General features: G+C 47.3%; 1 protein-coding gene across 3 annotated transcripts; it reads right to left on the bottom strand.

Moving 5' to 3' along the window:
• Window positions 1-527: 527 nt before the first annotated feature.
• On the bottom strand, window positions 528-13,194 carry LOC136512856 (aspartic proteinase-like). 3 transcript variants are annotated; one of them, XM_066506867.1, is made up of 12 exons: window positions 13,037-13,194; window positions 12,298-12,695; window positions 12,120-12,180; window positions 11,880-11,974; window positions 11,672-11,784; window positions 11,294-11,567; window positions 10,936-11,049; window positions 10,745-10,809; window positions 1,882-2,023; window positions 1,662-1,781; window positions 1,028-1,116; window positions 528-936 (listed from the first exon to the last, which is right to left on the bottom strand). In XM_066506867.1, exons 2-12 carry the CDS (start codon window positions 12,676-12,678, stop codon window positions 852-854), a joined length of 1,539 nt encoding a protein of 512 aa, XP_066362964.1. In that variant the 5' UTR covers window positions 12,679-12,695; window positions 13,037-13,194; the 3' UTR covers window positions 528-851. The 3 variants fall into 3 exon arrangements, with proteins under 3 accessions (XP_066362964.1, XP_066362965.1, XP_066362966.1); XM_066506868.1 differs by lacking the exon at window positions 13,037-13,194 and adding an exon at window positions 12,887-13,030; XM_066506869.1 differs by lacking the exon at window positions 13,037-13,194 and adding an exon at window positions 12,892-13,030.
• Between the last annotated feature and the right edge of the window lie 775 nt (window positions 13,195-13,969).

Genomic DNA, 13,969 nt, shown 5'->3' with positions numbered 1-13,969 from the left:
GTTTCCTCTTCTTTTACTGAAAATCAGTGCAATGCACGTTCTCATGTTTCAACTTCCAGCACCATTTACGTGGGAGACTAATGTTCAACTGCCCGAGATTTTAATGCCAGACCACCTTTTTTCTCACTTACGGATTTTAACCCATTTAGCCAGATGATATTTGTGTTTGGCACTACCTCTCTGCTGCATCACGGTTTTGGCAACAGAGACCCTATTTACATATTCCTGATGTAGTTTTGTTTATTTTCCTTCTATTTTGCTCTTTGTTTCTTTCCTGGTGATTATATTTCTCAACTTTTATCTTTTTAATTTTAATACATATAAAGAGCAGGAGATCGCCCCAACTGTTGCAGGAAAAAAAAAAAGCTACAGTTAGTAAATATACACCTATTGTTGTCTCTCATGCCAGGCTTAAAAAATGGCATCATTGTTCAGGCCCAGCCCATGTTCAGTCTCTCCATTCTTAATAATAGCCCACTTTGACACCCTGAGCAACTAGAATAGGCCATAGCCAAGAAGGCAAGAGCTATCCCACTGAAAGTAGAAGAATGCATTTATACATGCTCATCAGTTCATAGGCAATCCATAAATTATTTTACAAATGATAAGTTGTACTGCCATGAACAAACAGTTTCAAAGAAAGCTCTGTTCAAACATTTGCTCTTCAAGCATACATACATGTCTTCGAGCATCCATTTGCTCCTCCAGAAAGAAAGCTCTGTTCATATATTCAGTTTCAGCATTTTTGGCCATCCATTTATTTGCAGCGTACTGTCTGCACGTAGCGGATAGAGAAACTACACATCCCTAATAGATACGATGTCTTCATAAAGAGCAGAGTGCTCCCACGCTCATGCAGATTCCGCGAAGCCAATCCTGTCGTTGCCGAAGTCGAACACCGTGTGGTAAGCTCCCATGAAGACATCCCCAAGAATCCTACAATTGTTCATATGCAAAGCTCTCAGACTGAGATGGGGTAGAAGAAAAATATCAAGGTATGAAGCAATGTCATGTCCCCTATATATACCAGAGAGGACCACGCGGGGGTGGGACGTCATATGCCATGAAGCCACTGATGCAGACAGTTTGGCCTCCTTGCTCCAGCTTCACAATGTACTGCAACACATGTTTCACAAGGTTTGAGGGATGTACGCACTTGCAGGAATGATTGTCTAAATAAATAAATTATAACAATTCTAAAAAAAATATATAACAAAGGAACTTGAGGTGAACTAGAACGACTTCACTTCAAACCATGTAGAGTATAAGACCTATAAATTTATATTCAATACATCTACTAGGCACTTTTTGGTTCCAAATGTCAACTACTGATCATGTCACTTCAAGACTTCAAAATTGTTGCCCTCAAATGTTGAGTTACTAACTGCCCCAACACTGGATCCTTCATTCCTTCTTAAACTAGGATAGGTTCCTTCTAATAAACATCAAGTATAAAATGTTCGGGCCTACTAATAATAAACATCAAGTATAAAATGTTTTAGCCTACTAATATATACCTTGTTTACAAAATGTTCAGTAAATTTGATTAATCATTTATCGATAGCATCATTTGCTGAAAAAAATTGGCTACTTTATTTTATAAAAATGAAGAAATGCTAATATTAGTTGAAAACGATATATGATGGGCTACTGGAAAGCACCTGATCTGGTGTTAGGGTGAAGGTCTTGTTTGCAATGGTGAATGCAAGATTGGGCATCGTTGAGATATCCTCGCAGCTGACTGTTGATTCTCCGCTGGGGCTTGGTAGACGCTCACATAGCTGGAACACAAGCAGAGTCTTGTCACCAATTATATAATTGAACTTATTATCTAAAAAATTATATAATTGAACAAATGGCAAAAAGAAAATCCACAGTAACCTGGTTAGCATATTGCAATATCAGCTCCTTAGTTTTGTTTTCACGGAGCTGGTTCTCTATCCACACAACAGCCATCTCACAGGCTGAGCACATAACATCTGAGCCCAAGTTTTCTTTGCCAACAACAGATTCAATTCCCTCGCTGCAGAAAATTTTGCATGATAATTTATCACAGCATGAAAAGAACATGCAGTAACATGGGAAAAAGCAATGTTTTTGTAGGCGCTAGGCGGTTTCTAGGCGGTGACCCATCGCCTAGCGCCTAGGCGTTTCAAGGCGTTTTTCTAGGCGTTTTGATAAATTTGCATTCAGCATGTATAGCTGAATAAATATATAAATGGAGTTGCTGAAATGCTGAATAAATAGAAGTTCCTACAGCAATAGAAGTGGTATCTTGTGAAAAAATAGAAGTTCTAGGGACTAGAATGTAAGAAATCAGTAAAGGAAATCATAGCAAGAAAATTTGCTGAAATTTTTTACAAAGTGGAGGGGCAAGTTGCAAAATCGCTCGGTCTTATCCACATCTCATCTGCAGCCCGAGCAGTCCGTCTTCTTTCCCGTGACCTTCTTCTCCCTTCTTTCCCGTGACCTCTCTCTCTCTCTCTCGTAGAGGCCGGCTGCAGGCAGGCAGGCCGCAGGCTCAGCCTTCGTGCGTTGCCGCAGCTTCGCCTCGCGCCCCCACGCCATCACGACCCAAGGCCTGCCTTTCCTTTCTACTCCCTTCCCCTCTCCTTCAAACGGATGCGCATCTGATGGGATTGGGAGGAGGGAGGCCCGGAGGAAGCGGCCTGGCAATGGATCCGGCAGCGCAGCTCCCTCCCTCGGGCGGCGTGGCTCTGGATCTGGTGGCACGGCGCCTATTCTCCGCTTATCCCCCTAGGCGAGGCGTTACCCCTCCGCCCAGCGCTGAAGTGCGCCTAGGCGAGCGCGGAATCGCGCCTTGTTTTTCATTGGGAAAAAGCATGTTGGCGTATGTTATGACCAGCATGCAGTACGAGAGGCGCAAGCGCGTTAGTAGGGAGGGCCATCGGCCATCAAGGGGTAATGGGACCAGCTATCCCTTTGATTAGTTTATTTCTTATTTAGTCCCATAAAATTAGGAGATAAGATCTCAAATTTGGTTTGTTAGGAAGGGATAAATATACCTAAACATTGATTGAGATAATTAAACAGATTTGTTGCTGGGTTTCTCCCAGCATCTCTCTCTCGCTCTTCTTCCATGCGGCCCCACCTTCCCCTACAAACTCCGCAGTCGCCGTAGGATCATCGATCCTATCAATCTGGTATTGCCAGGCTCCAATCACGGTGGCAAGCAGCCCACAGCGCCTCCCGTGCCGCCGCCTAGTGCCACTGCAAAGGCACTGGCCAACCTGGTGAAGCGGTTGGCAGGCATCTCAGTGTGCCTGGCCAACGTGGATGGCATATGGGGCCCACTAAACCAAGTCCCGCGCCACACTTGACCACAGTCCAGAGTCCACACACCGCGTCCGAGGCCGAGGCCGTACCTACAATAGAGCAAGACAGACCTATCGATTTGTGGTTGGCTCCGATCCGGCTGACATGTCACATGTTTAGCCTATATACTAGTTTATTCGGAAATGTTGTGTGCAGGGCGTTCGTCCCGGACGCCTCTTCCTGGGCTGGCGGACTGCGTCCGCCCTTTCCGTTGCTCCTCCCGCCCGCCCCGCCTGCTCCTGCTTTGCCACCCGCCGCGCTGGTCCTGCCGCTGCTCCGCGCGCCCGCCCCGCTGCTCGTGCTTGTGCTCTGCCGCCCGGCCCAATGCTCCGCGCGCCCGCCCTGCTGCTCCTACTCCGTTGTCCGATGACTCCGACAGGCACCGCCAGCGCAAAGAGAAGCGTCAGCCCAGGCGCGGAAGCCCCTCCTGCTACGGCTGCGGTCCCGATGCAGACGGCAGAGGAAGCCGCACCCAGATAGGATGCATGTTGCAAGTACATTAAAATTGTTTCAGATGTTGTACAGATATGTTACAAAAGTAGATCGGGATATTACATACGTTGCAATGGTTGTACACGTATGTTGCAAGCGTCTGTCCTCAATGGTTCGTCTGTTTTTTCAGTCGGACGTTGCAAGAATGTTTATTTGGATGTTGCATATGTTTTACACATGTCGCAATTGTTTTATCTGGATGTTGCGTATGTTTACAATAGTTTTCAAGTGTTTCACACGGATGTTTCAAGTGATTTATATATGTTCAGACGTACGTTGCAAGTGTTGCATCTAGATGTTCAAAAATAGATCGGATGTTGCACACTGGTTAGGCGTGGGAAGCGAAAAGCAGGCGCGGGCAGGGTCTTGCTGGCACAGGCGCGAAGTACAACCGCGCGTGCGGAAACGAATCGGCCTAGACCACTGTACCGTCTGATGGATCGGTATCCAATCGGATGTCTGGGGCCAGTAATTCCATAGTTTATTTAGGGGGTAGTACCTAGTACGTACTCACTCGTATAGACTAGTAGTAGTGCTTCTCTAGGTGATGTTGTGTTGTCACCACTCACCAGACCAGCAAATCCGTTTGGTTTCGGGCGGATCACGGACGATATGTATTTGGTTTCGCGCGGATCGCGGACGATATGTGCAGGGGCGGAGCTAGAATTTGAACATAGGGGGCTGATTTAGATGACAACAATTATACGTGATAAAATATGTACACGCTAAGAGCCCGTACACCCCGGCGGCGAGTGGGCGCCGTGAGAGTGCCGGCAAGGAAGATGAGGGAGAGGGGGAGGGAGGGAGGGAGACGTTGGGAGAAGCCCACCAAGGCAGCAACAAGTCTGTTATATTTATTACCATGATTCTTTTTTCGGTCTAAGAATTAGAGTCACTGAGTGGAGGTTAAAAACCTAGGGCTAATAAAAATAGTTTAATTTTCTTAGTAATATATATTTTAGCTTTCTTTTGTATTATAAAATTAGCGTTTATTTGGTTCTTATCTACTCCCTCCATTTTAAATTATAAGACATTTTACCTTTTTAGATACACTAGTATATTGCCCGTGCTAACGCTACGGTGACATCTAGAAAAAATAAATCATAAAACTAAAAATTAAATCAACTAATGAAAGAAATACAAACTCACAAACTAATGAAATAAGACCATGCATTATTGTGTGTTAAAAGATATTCGACTTTGGAGATAAGAAACTAAAAAAATAAATAAGAAAAGTGAAAAACTGTCTGCCTATCACAGCCCAAACATTCATGTCTAAGGTATCCATGTGAGTACTTCAATAGATAGATAGATATGAGCTGGAAAATTAGTAACAATAGCAAAGCTACATATATATAACTGGAAAATATTGCAAATCTCACAAGAACAATTGTTTCAATAGCAATGTTTTTGTACCCATTCTTGATATAAACAGGTAGAAGGGCAGGCCTGGTGCAGTGGTGAGAGTTGTTTCACTGAGTCACCAGGTATGTGTTCGAAGCAGCCTCTGCAGATTTTGCGGGGGAAGGTTTGCCTCCGGCACTGGGTCTGCCCCCCTAAGAGCCTAAGAGCATACTCCATCCGTTCCAAATTCTATGATGTTTTGGCTTTTCTCGATACATTAATATTATTGTGTATACAGGCATGGTGCATATCTAAGTGTATGACAAAATCAACTTTTTTTTCTTAGATCCACAAAAAAAACGTCCCCCGCTGAGAAACCCCGTCTCCATTTACCCAAAAAAGTGTACCCAGAAAAACATCTTCGAAATGGACTGTCCAGATATAGCCTGAGTCTTCGCTCTCCTAATTCACTCAAATCCAAGGGCCATCATCGCTTGTGTCAACCTCCTCAGCCTCAGGCGCCTGCGCACACGCCCGACGCTAAGCAACCGTTAATCACGCTCACGCCCGCGTCCGACGCAAGCCGCCGCTAATCACGCTCGCCTCCCTACCGCGGCCGCTCCCTGCTCGCATTCCGTCGCTACCTGCCATAGGAGTGTTACGCTGAAGATTCGTCGTCGAAGTGCAAGTCTAGGACAGACACGGGGCTGAGCTGCTGCCCCCCACAGTTGATGGCAGCGCCAACGCCGTCGTAGTGGTCGGCGGGAGCGATGACGTCAACGTGGTCGGCGCGTGGCGGCACACAGGAAGCAGCCGGCAAGGACGTCCTCCGCCTAGCGCAGAGCAAGCTTCGTGACGGTGGCCATCGTGCTCCCACGCAGCAGGCTCCTCGCCGCTGACGCGACGGCGGTCGTCCGGGCAGGCCGGCCGCGTCTCCCTCTCCCTTTCCCTTGCCTACATCGGTCGGCCTCACTCTCCCTCCCCGCACAGCGCCTCGCTCTCCTACTCCCAGTCCGCCTGGCGGCGGCGCCACCAGGCGCAAGCACCCTGTCCGGCCGCGCCTCCGTTTCCCACTCCGGCCGGCCCCGCGGATCTAGCTCCAACCACCTTCTTCCAGCGATGTAGCAGCCCCCGTCGACCTGTTAGTGTTGATCTCTCCTGCTCGGCCCAACAGCCAAGTTGGGCCTTGACCTCGCGCCCTGATCGGGGGCGCCCAACCCTACATAGTTGGTGGGTCTCCGTCGCACTGCGCTATAAAGAGAGGTGGAGACCGACGACTCTCAATACGAGGTTCACCGTGAGCCGCCACACCCACCGACAAACCCAATCCGATCTAGTGAGGGGCGCAGCCAGCGACGGGAAGCTCCACTGTCGTCTTCACCGCCGCCTCTGCACCGCCACTGCACTGCGACTAACCTCAACACTGTCACCGCGACACTGCCGACCCGGGCCACATCACCTTCGCCATGGCTACGTCGAGCTCTTCCTCCAAGCCCGCGGATGGTCGGTGACATCTCATCTCCCTTTCTCTCTCTCTAGATCATGTTCTAGAAAGTTTTCATCCCGTATGTAAGAGCATCTCCAAGAGTTTGCTATCTCAACTTGGCATCCATATAATTTTGGCAAAACAAGAAAAAATAGCCTCCAACAGTTTGGCAAAACAACTTGGCATCAATAGCAACTTGGCAAATCTTCCCTCCGCGCGCGCAAATATGCGCGCGTGTATACGGCTTGGCATCCGGGGCTCTTCGTTTCTTAGCGGAGCTCTTCGTTCACTTAGCGGGCCTCTTCGTTCGCTTAGCGGGCCTCTTCGTTTTGTTAACGGGTTTTTTTATTTTACAAGTCAAAAATGCCAAACTCTTGGAGATGGATTGTTTTTTTACTTGACATATAATTTTGGGAGTTGGCAAATCACAAGATTTGCCAAGTAAAATTTGACAAACTCTTGATGCTCTAAGGTTGTACCCACTAGATCTATGTCTAGGTGATCCACTAAGTTTATCACGACCATCTTTCTCATACAAGTGTGTTCTTCTCTGTTCCTTTCTCTTCTTTTGCAGATGCAGAATGTCTGATTCCTCTCCTGCTCCCAGTACGCCCGGCGGCGATGCCACCAGGCTCGGGCAATCTGTCCGGCCACGCCTCTGTCTCCCACTCCGGCCGGCCCCGCGAATCTAGCTCCGGCCATCTTCTTCCAGCGATGTAGCAGCCCCCATCGACCATCTTGCTCGTGCAGGTATGTTCTTAATCCAGAACCCAGAATTTCTCTTAATTCTCTACGTCGCCATCTAATCCAACAAGGTCAGTATATCAAAAGGAGTTGCTTGAGAAAATAGCTGATATAGTCAAGAAGCATCCTAGGCTTCTGGTAGTTTCTTTGGTGTTTATATGGAACTTTTAATCAACCTGTTAAATTTTACTCGATGAACATCATGGGTTTAGATGCATCAAGGGGGTGATGCTTGGTTAGTGAAGCGAGTTCGCTCGATTTGTGTGGACTGGATGCAATGTTCAGGTTCTCTTCTGTATTGATTTTGGGGCGCTGATTTGACTGATTGGATTCGTTTCAGTCAGTTATAGTTCTGATTTTTGTTGTGATACTGACAGAGACCCCTCTTATTATGTTTTGATATCTATTGCAAATTTAGTTAATGTTTATTCATTTGATATGTGTACAGAAGGCACTAGATCCCTCTTCAGTTGTTCCCGTGAATCTGGAACTGAGACATCTTGTTCCAGGAGAGCCTGAAATACCGTTTGTTCGGCTCTGAAGGTGATATTGGTTCATGGGAACATGAATATGTGAGGTATGACTGAACTGAAATGATATGATTCCTGGCTCCTTCAATCACCGAAGTCTAAATTTTTTGGAATGAAAATGCGCTGGTAATATTCAAGTAGACTAGGAATAAAATTTTCAGTATCTAAGGAATACAAATGCGCTGGTAATATTACTGCCTGAAGATACTAAAGCCTCTTACCTTTTGTTCATGGACTTCCCTAATTCATTTATCTGAATGGGGAACCGTTGTCGCATGGGTGATATTCGGAGCATGCCTGCTGGCTTGATCCGTTCGTTCCTATAGGACGCTGGACCTGCGCGGGGCTGGAATGATCATCACTGTATGCTTGCATGGCTTTGATATGGTTCCTATAGGAGTGTCAGGACGTGCATAATTGTGGATATGGTTTTCAGCCCTCATAACCGTGCATTTTTCTTGCGAGTGGTTGACATAAACTAAACTTCAATAAATCCTTTTTCGTATTTCTGTGTGGCAGGATGAGATGGAGACCTTCACCGCTCTCAAGTGTCAACAAGATGAATGACACTAACACGTCCAGTGGCGGACCCAAGATTTCAAACTTGGGTATGCCCAAGCCCCAAGCTAAAGAAAATATATTACAAATTGAGCCAAGATCAAAGAAGAACTTGAGTTGTTGCCTCAGAAATTGGTTAACAAAGATACCGAATCAAGATCTGTCTGCACTTCCAAACGCCTCCAGTGGTGTGCGCCTGCGCTGGCGACCAGCGTGCCCTCCTACCCGTTGGTATCTAGCGGGGTGTGAGGCGACCCACGGTTGAACTATGCCTACCTGCTTGCCGAGTGCTCGAGCCGCAACAGTGGTACATCCACGGCAACACGGTGCGTCTTAGGGCAACACCGCGCTGGGGTTTTAAGGTAGTCAGGGGGGTGGCCGACATCTTTGCTTGGCAGGTGCTAGGATTTCATCTCGTGGTAGCGTCCATTGGGCTCGCGGCTCTTGCGCTTTGCCTCGCCAGTTGCTAGACCGAGGGTGGAGAATGGACTAGAATCCGTCTGGCTGTTTTTTGATAAATAAGATGAAGAGAGCTACAATATTAAAGCTTAACTATATCATACATATGTGTATACTTATATCTACTAATTTTTGTGGCAAAATGTTGGGTATGCCCGGGAATACCCGGGCACAACACCAGGTCCGCCCATGAACACGTCGTAGTACAGTGAGGCCCAATCATCCTGGCTCGGGTGTATATCCAACATTTCCCGTTTCACTTGTATTGTGGTGAACTATATATCTACTATACTATGTAATAAATCAATATTAATTTGCATGCCATATTCTCAATACAAATATATAATGCTTGCCTATCTATATTAAGGGGACAGACTCAGTGTCGGAGGCTCCCATATGAGTGGGGTCTGGGGAAGGAAAAAACCGAGGAAGCCTTTCCACGTAAAATCTGTAGAGAGGCTGCTTCGAACACATGACCTGGTGACTCAGTGAAACAACTCTCACCACTGCACCAAGCCTGCCCTTCTGCCTGTCTATGTCAAGAATGGGTACAAAAACATTACTATTGAAACAATTGTTCTTGTGAGATTTGCAATATTTTCCAGTTATATATATGTAGCTTTGCTATTGTTACTAATTTTCCAGCTCATATATATCTATCTATTGAAGTACTCACATGGATACCTTAGACATGAATGTTTGGGCTGTGATAGGCAGAACAAGTATCCAGTTTTTCACTTTTCTTTTTTTTTCAGTTTCTTATCTCCGAAGTCCAATATCTTTTAACACACAATAATGCATGGTCTTATTTCATTAGTTTGTGAATTTGTGTTTCTTTCATTAGTTGATTTAATTTTTAGTTTTATGATTTATTTTTTCTAGATGTCACCGTAGCGTTAGCACGGACAATATACTAGTGTATCTAAAAAGGTAAAATGTCTTATAATTTAAAATGGAGGGAGTAGATAAGAACCAAATAAACGCTTATTTTATAATACAAAAGAAAGCTAAAATATATATTACAAAGAAAATTAAACTATTTTTTATTAGCCCTAGGTTTTTAACCTCCACTCAGTGACTCTAATTCTTAGACCGAAAAAAGAATCATGGTAATAAATATAACAGACTTGTTGCTGCCTTGCTGGGCTTCTCCCAACGTCTCCCTCCCTCCCTCCCCCTCTCTCTCCCTCATCTTCCTTGCCGGCGCTCTCACGGCGCCCACTCGCCGCCGGGGTGTCAGAAACTGTAGAAGGAGGCGCGGGAAGTAGTGTGGCTAAGTGTTGTCTTGTGACAGTGATTTGGTGTTGGGCTTCGTAACTGTATCGAGTATGGAGAAGAGTTGGGCTTGGCCCATGTAGGTGTAGGGGCTCGGTCCAAAGAGGCGGCGGAGTGGCTTATAAGCCGTTGTAAGAAACCTGGAAGCGGTTATGGAATAACAGAAAACCCGTTTCCCCCATTTGCTTCTTCTCTGTTCTTCAATTCCCCTATTCTGCTCCCTCTGTTCTTCTCAAATTCCCCAAATTCTATCCAAATTCCCTACTTATCCTTCCTTGTTCGTCACGCGGGGGTATTAAAGCCGGCTGATAAGCCGGCTGAAGCTGTTTTGTTGTGAGAGAAAAATACTGTAGATTCTAGCTGATAAGCCGGCTTATAAGTTCAAGCGAACAGGCTATCAGGCCCCGGCCACCGGTCACCTTCCCCTACAACCTCCGCAGTCGCCGTAGGATCATCGATCCTATCAGCGTATATCATAACTGTACGATGGTCTGGTACTCTGCAATAATCATAGGCTCACCTGACAGACTGAGCGCCATCAAACATACAAAGACCAACCTGGCTGCACACTCTCTCTGGAGATGTCTGCAGTGTCAAAGCATTACCAAATTACTGGAGTTCAAAACTAGTTTAACAGAGCACAATCATCTATAACACCCGTTCCACGGTCAGAAGTCTGACGAAAGATAAGAAATGCAGAAGCTAGCAAACCTGTGCTACGAGCAGTTCGAGGATCATCTCTCCATACTGGCTCACAACTTCTTTGCATTCTTGGCTGATAATTCCAGCAGCCCCAATTGCTTCGTTCACCTGAGCAATTATTGTCTGTAAAAAAACACGAGGCAGGTCTTTAGTCATGGCATATTGCAAAAGCTGTACTCCCATTCAGACTCAGTACCTAGGCACCTTGTCCAGTTGTGTAAAGACTAGTCAATAGTCTACTGATGCTACATATTCTAGTAATTAATCTATTGATGAATGACTCCAAATCAGCTCAAGCTTTGTAACCCAAGTGCCTATGATCGTGCAAAAGATAGAATTTCAGGATCATCAGTATGGAGATACATACTGTTGGACCAGCCAACAAAGAAGTCCCAGAGTCCACAATAGCAGCACAGCCCTTGGCGCAGAAACCAGTGGACTGGCCATCAATGAGAAGATCCCCCATGTTGAACTGCCAGTAACCCTTGCTGGAAACAGGAACATAGGTGTGGTTTCCCTTGAAGTGATCAGGGTCCACGCCGCCAAAGACAAGCTCACCACCAGATTCCTCTTCAGTGTTTCGGTTAAGCCAGAAGGAGAAAACATCTTCCGCAAGCAGGTTTTGCTCTTGCATGCTCTGCCTGGCAAAGAGAGAGGGAAAAAAAAAACAGGTCTCCTGTTAAATGGCAAACAGGCAAGCCAACGCCAGCGACCTACATGGTAACACAGGCACAAGACTATATACCAAATTGGAGGAGCTTTGCCGACGGAGATGTCAGGGTATCCAAGACCAAGAATGCCATCAAACTTGCCGATGATAAACGTGATGCTGCTTTCGCGCGTCGTCTCGATGAACTTCTGAAATGGGTAGATTGATTTGCAGCGTTAGAGATACAGTCCCGCCGCGCGTGAATGTCAACACTGGAGGCAGGTGTTGTTAGTGTTAGATTTACCTGGCTTTTGACAGTAAGGTCTCCAACCAGCACGTCGTCGTAGCTGAAGAATCCAGCAATTGAACCGGAGCCATAGGTGATTTTGCAAGTCTCTCCTGAACAATTTGAGGAAGAAAGAGTAGAGGCATTTAGCAATGGCCTTTGAACTACCCACAAAACATATTTTTTTTTCTTTTTTCTTTAAAAAAAACAAAGAGAAGAAAAAAGATGAGGCCAGGCCACAAAATCACAAATATATACCATCCTTCTTGTAAGTGCTAGACTTGGCGGACTTGTATCTGGGGTGGAGGTAGCACGCTATCTGCAGTTCAGTGGAACCAAACAACAGTCAGATCTATTTCCAATGATGCAAATGTACACATGGCAATGGCAAACCAAACATCAGATACAGAAAGAAAGAAAGCAATGAACGACGGACCGACAAGTAGCATTTGGAGGAGGGGACCCAGAGGTTGGAGCTGCCGGTGTCGAAGATGACGGTGAAGTTCTGCGCCGGCGTGCCGAGGCCGACTTCCCCGTAGTACTGGGTGTTGAGGTAGTCGACGAGCGGGACGTCGTCGCCGCCGCCGCTGCTGCTGCTGCTGGCCCCCAGGCGGCCGCGGAGGCTGTCCTCCTGCCTCGCGACCTTAGCCGCCTGCAGCGCGTGCTGGTCGAGGCCGCGCTTGCTGAGGCCGACCCTGAGCACGCCGTGAGGGGACGCTGACGACGCGCGGAGCAGCAGCAGCGCGCATGACAGAGCCCACAGGCAGGCGGTGGCCGGAAGCATGAGGTGGTGGTGGGTGCGCCGGCGCCCGGCCATGATCCTATTCCTATCCCCTGCAGAGAAGTCAATACAGGTAGGTGATGGAGAATTTTGTGAGAGGATGGATGTTGGCACGGCCACACGCATGCAGTGCAGCAAGCTTATGCGGACTGCAGAGTGAACAGTCAGTTCATCAGCTCATGCATCCTACTACTACCAGTAGTGGAAAGTATGGAAACAGCAAGCGTCCAGATCGACGACCTACCCTACCCGGCAACGGCGAGGTGGAGCAGAGGAGGAGCAAGCAAGAACGCGCGCGGCAGAGTAGAGCTCAGCTCACGGAGAGGAGAGCTGAGCGAGGCAGGGAAAAGCGAGTCAACGGTAGGCAAGGCGGTTGGAGCAAGAGACTACTCACCCTTGTTGCTTCTTCTTCTCGCTTCCTGAAAGAGCGGATTGAGGAGGAGGATGAAGAGGACGGTGGCGAAGGAAGTCAAGGCGGAGATGGAGAGGGGTGAAGCGGAGACGGAGTGGAGGAGGGGGAAAGAGGAACTGGGGCAGTTGCAGGCACTGGGATTGGGATTGGGATTGGCATCGTCCACGTACGTACTACGTCCAGTCACCTCCCTGGGCCCTGGCTGGCTCCCTCCGGCAGCTGGGCTGGGCCTGTCTTTTTGATTGAAGCAACTGCGGTACGGCCACGAGGGGAGTCGGGAGGCGCATTGAGTGCTTGTTTACTCCCTCAGTCCCAGTTTAAGTGCACGTTTGCACTTCAAAAAAATTTCCGAAATAATCAGTTCACATAGTCCTGGCATAGCAGTGCAGTAGTAACCTCGAATCTTATAACGTGGCAGAGACGATTAAAAAAAACATGAAACAGTCATTCCAACGCTTCCTGTCCACTCGTTCCCACCAGCCGCAGAACGATTTGTCATTAAAAATGAAAATGGACGTCCAGCCTTATCCCTCCGTCCCCGTGGACTTTGTGAACTGTTATCTTCCCAGCCTTACTCCCTCCGTCCCGTAATATTTGCATCTTTAGGTTTGGGCGCGCAAACCAAGGGAGGAAGATGAGCAGGTACGGCGGCAGCGACGGCCATGCGGAATAAGGCTGGGAAGATAACAGTTCACAGAGTCCACGGGGACGGAGGGATAAGGCTGGACGTCCATTTTCATTTTTTAATGACAAATCGTTCTGCGGCTGGTGGGAACGAGTGGACAGGAAGCGTTGGAATGACTGTTTCATGTTTTTTTTAATCGTCTCTGCCACGTTCTAAGATTCGAGGTTACTACTGCACTGCTATGCCAGGCCTATGCGAACCGATTATTTCGGGAAATTTTTTGAAGTGCA

This window comes from Miscanthus floridulus, chromosome 16, assembly GCF_019320115.1.
Source record: "Miscanthus floridulus cultivar M001 chromosome 16, ASM1932011v1, whole genome shotgun sequence".
NCBI lineage: Eukaryota > Viridiplantae > Streptophyta > Magnoliopsida > Poales > Poaceae > Miscanthus > Miscanthus floridulus.
The sequence above is the reverse complement of the archived record's forward strand: the minus strand, read 5'-3'. Positions and strand labels throughout refer to the sequence as shown.

Excerpts from the sequence above, each read along its gene's own strand:
- LOC136512856 (XM_066506867.1), bottom strand. The coding sequence starts at position 12,678 with ATGGCCGGGCGCCGGCGCACCCACCACCACCTCATGCTTCCGGCCACC. Across the intron at positions 12,181-12,297 it reads CCTCCAAATGCTACTTGTCG|ATAGCGTGCTACCTCCACCC; the intron begins GTCCGTCGTTCA and ends ACTGAACTGCAG. Across the intron at positions 11,785-11,879 it reads ACCTTACTGTCAAAAGCCAG|AAGTTCATCGAGACGACGCG; the intron begins GTAAATCTAACA and ends TACCCATTTCAG.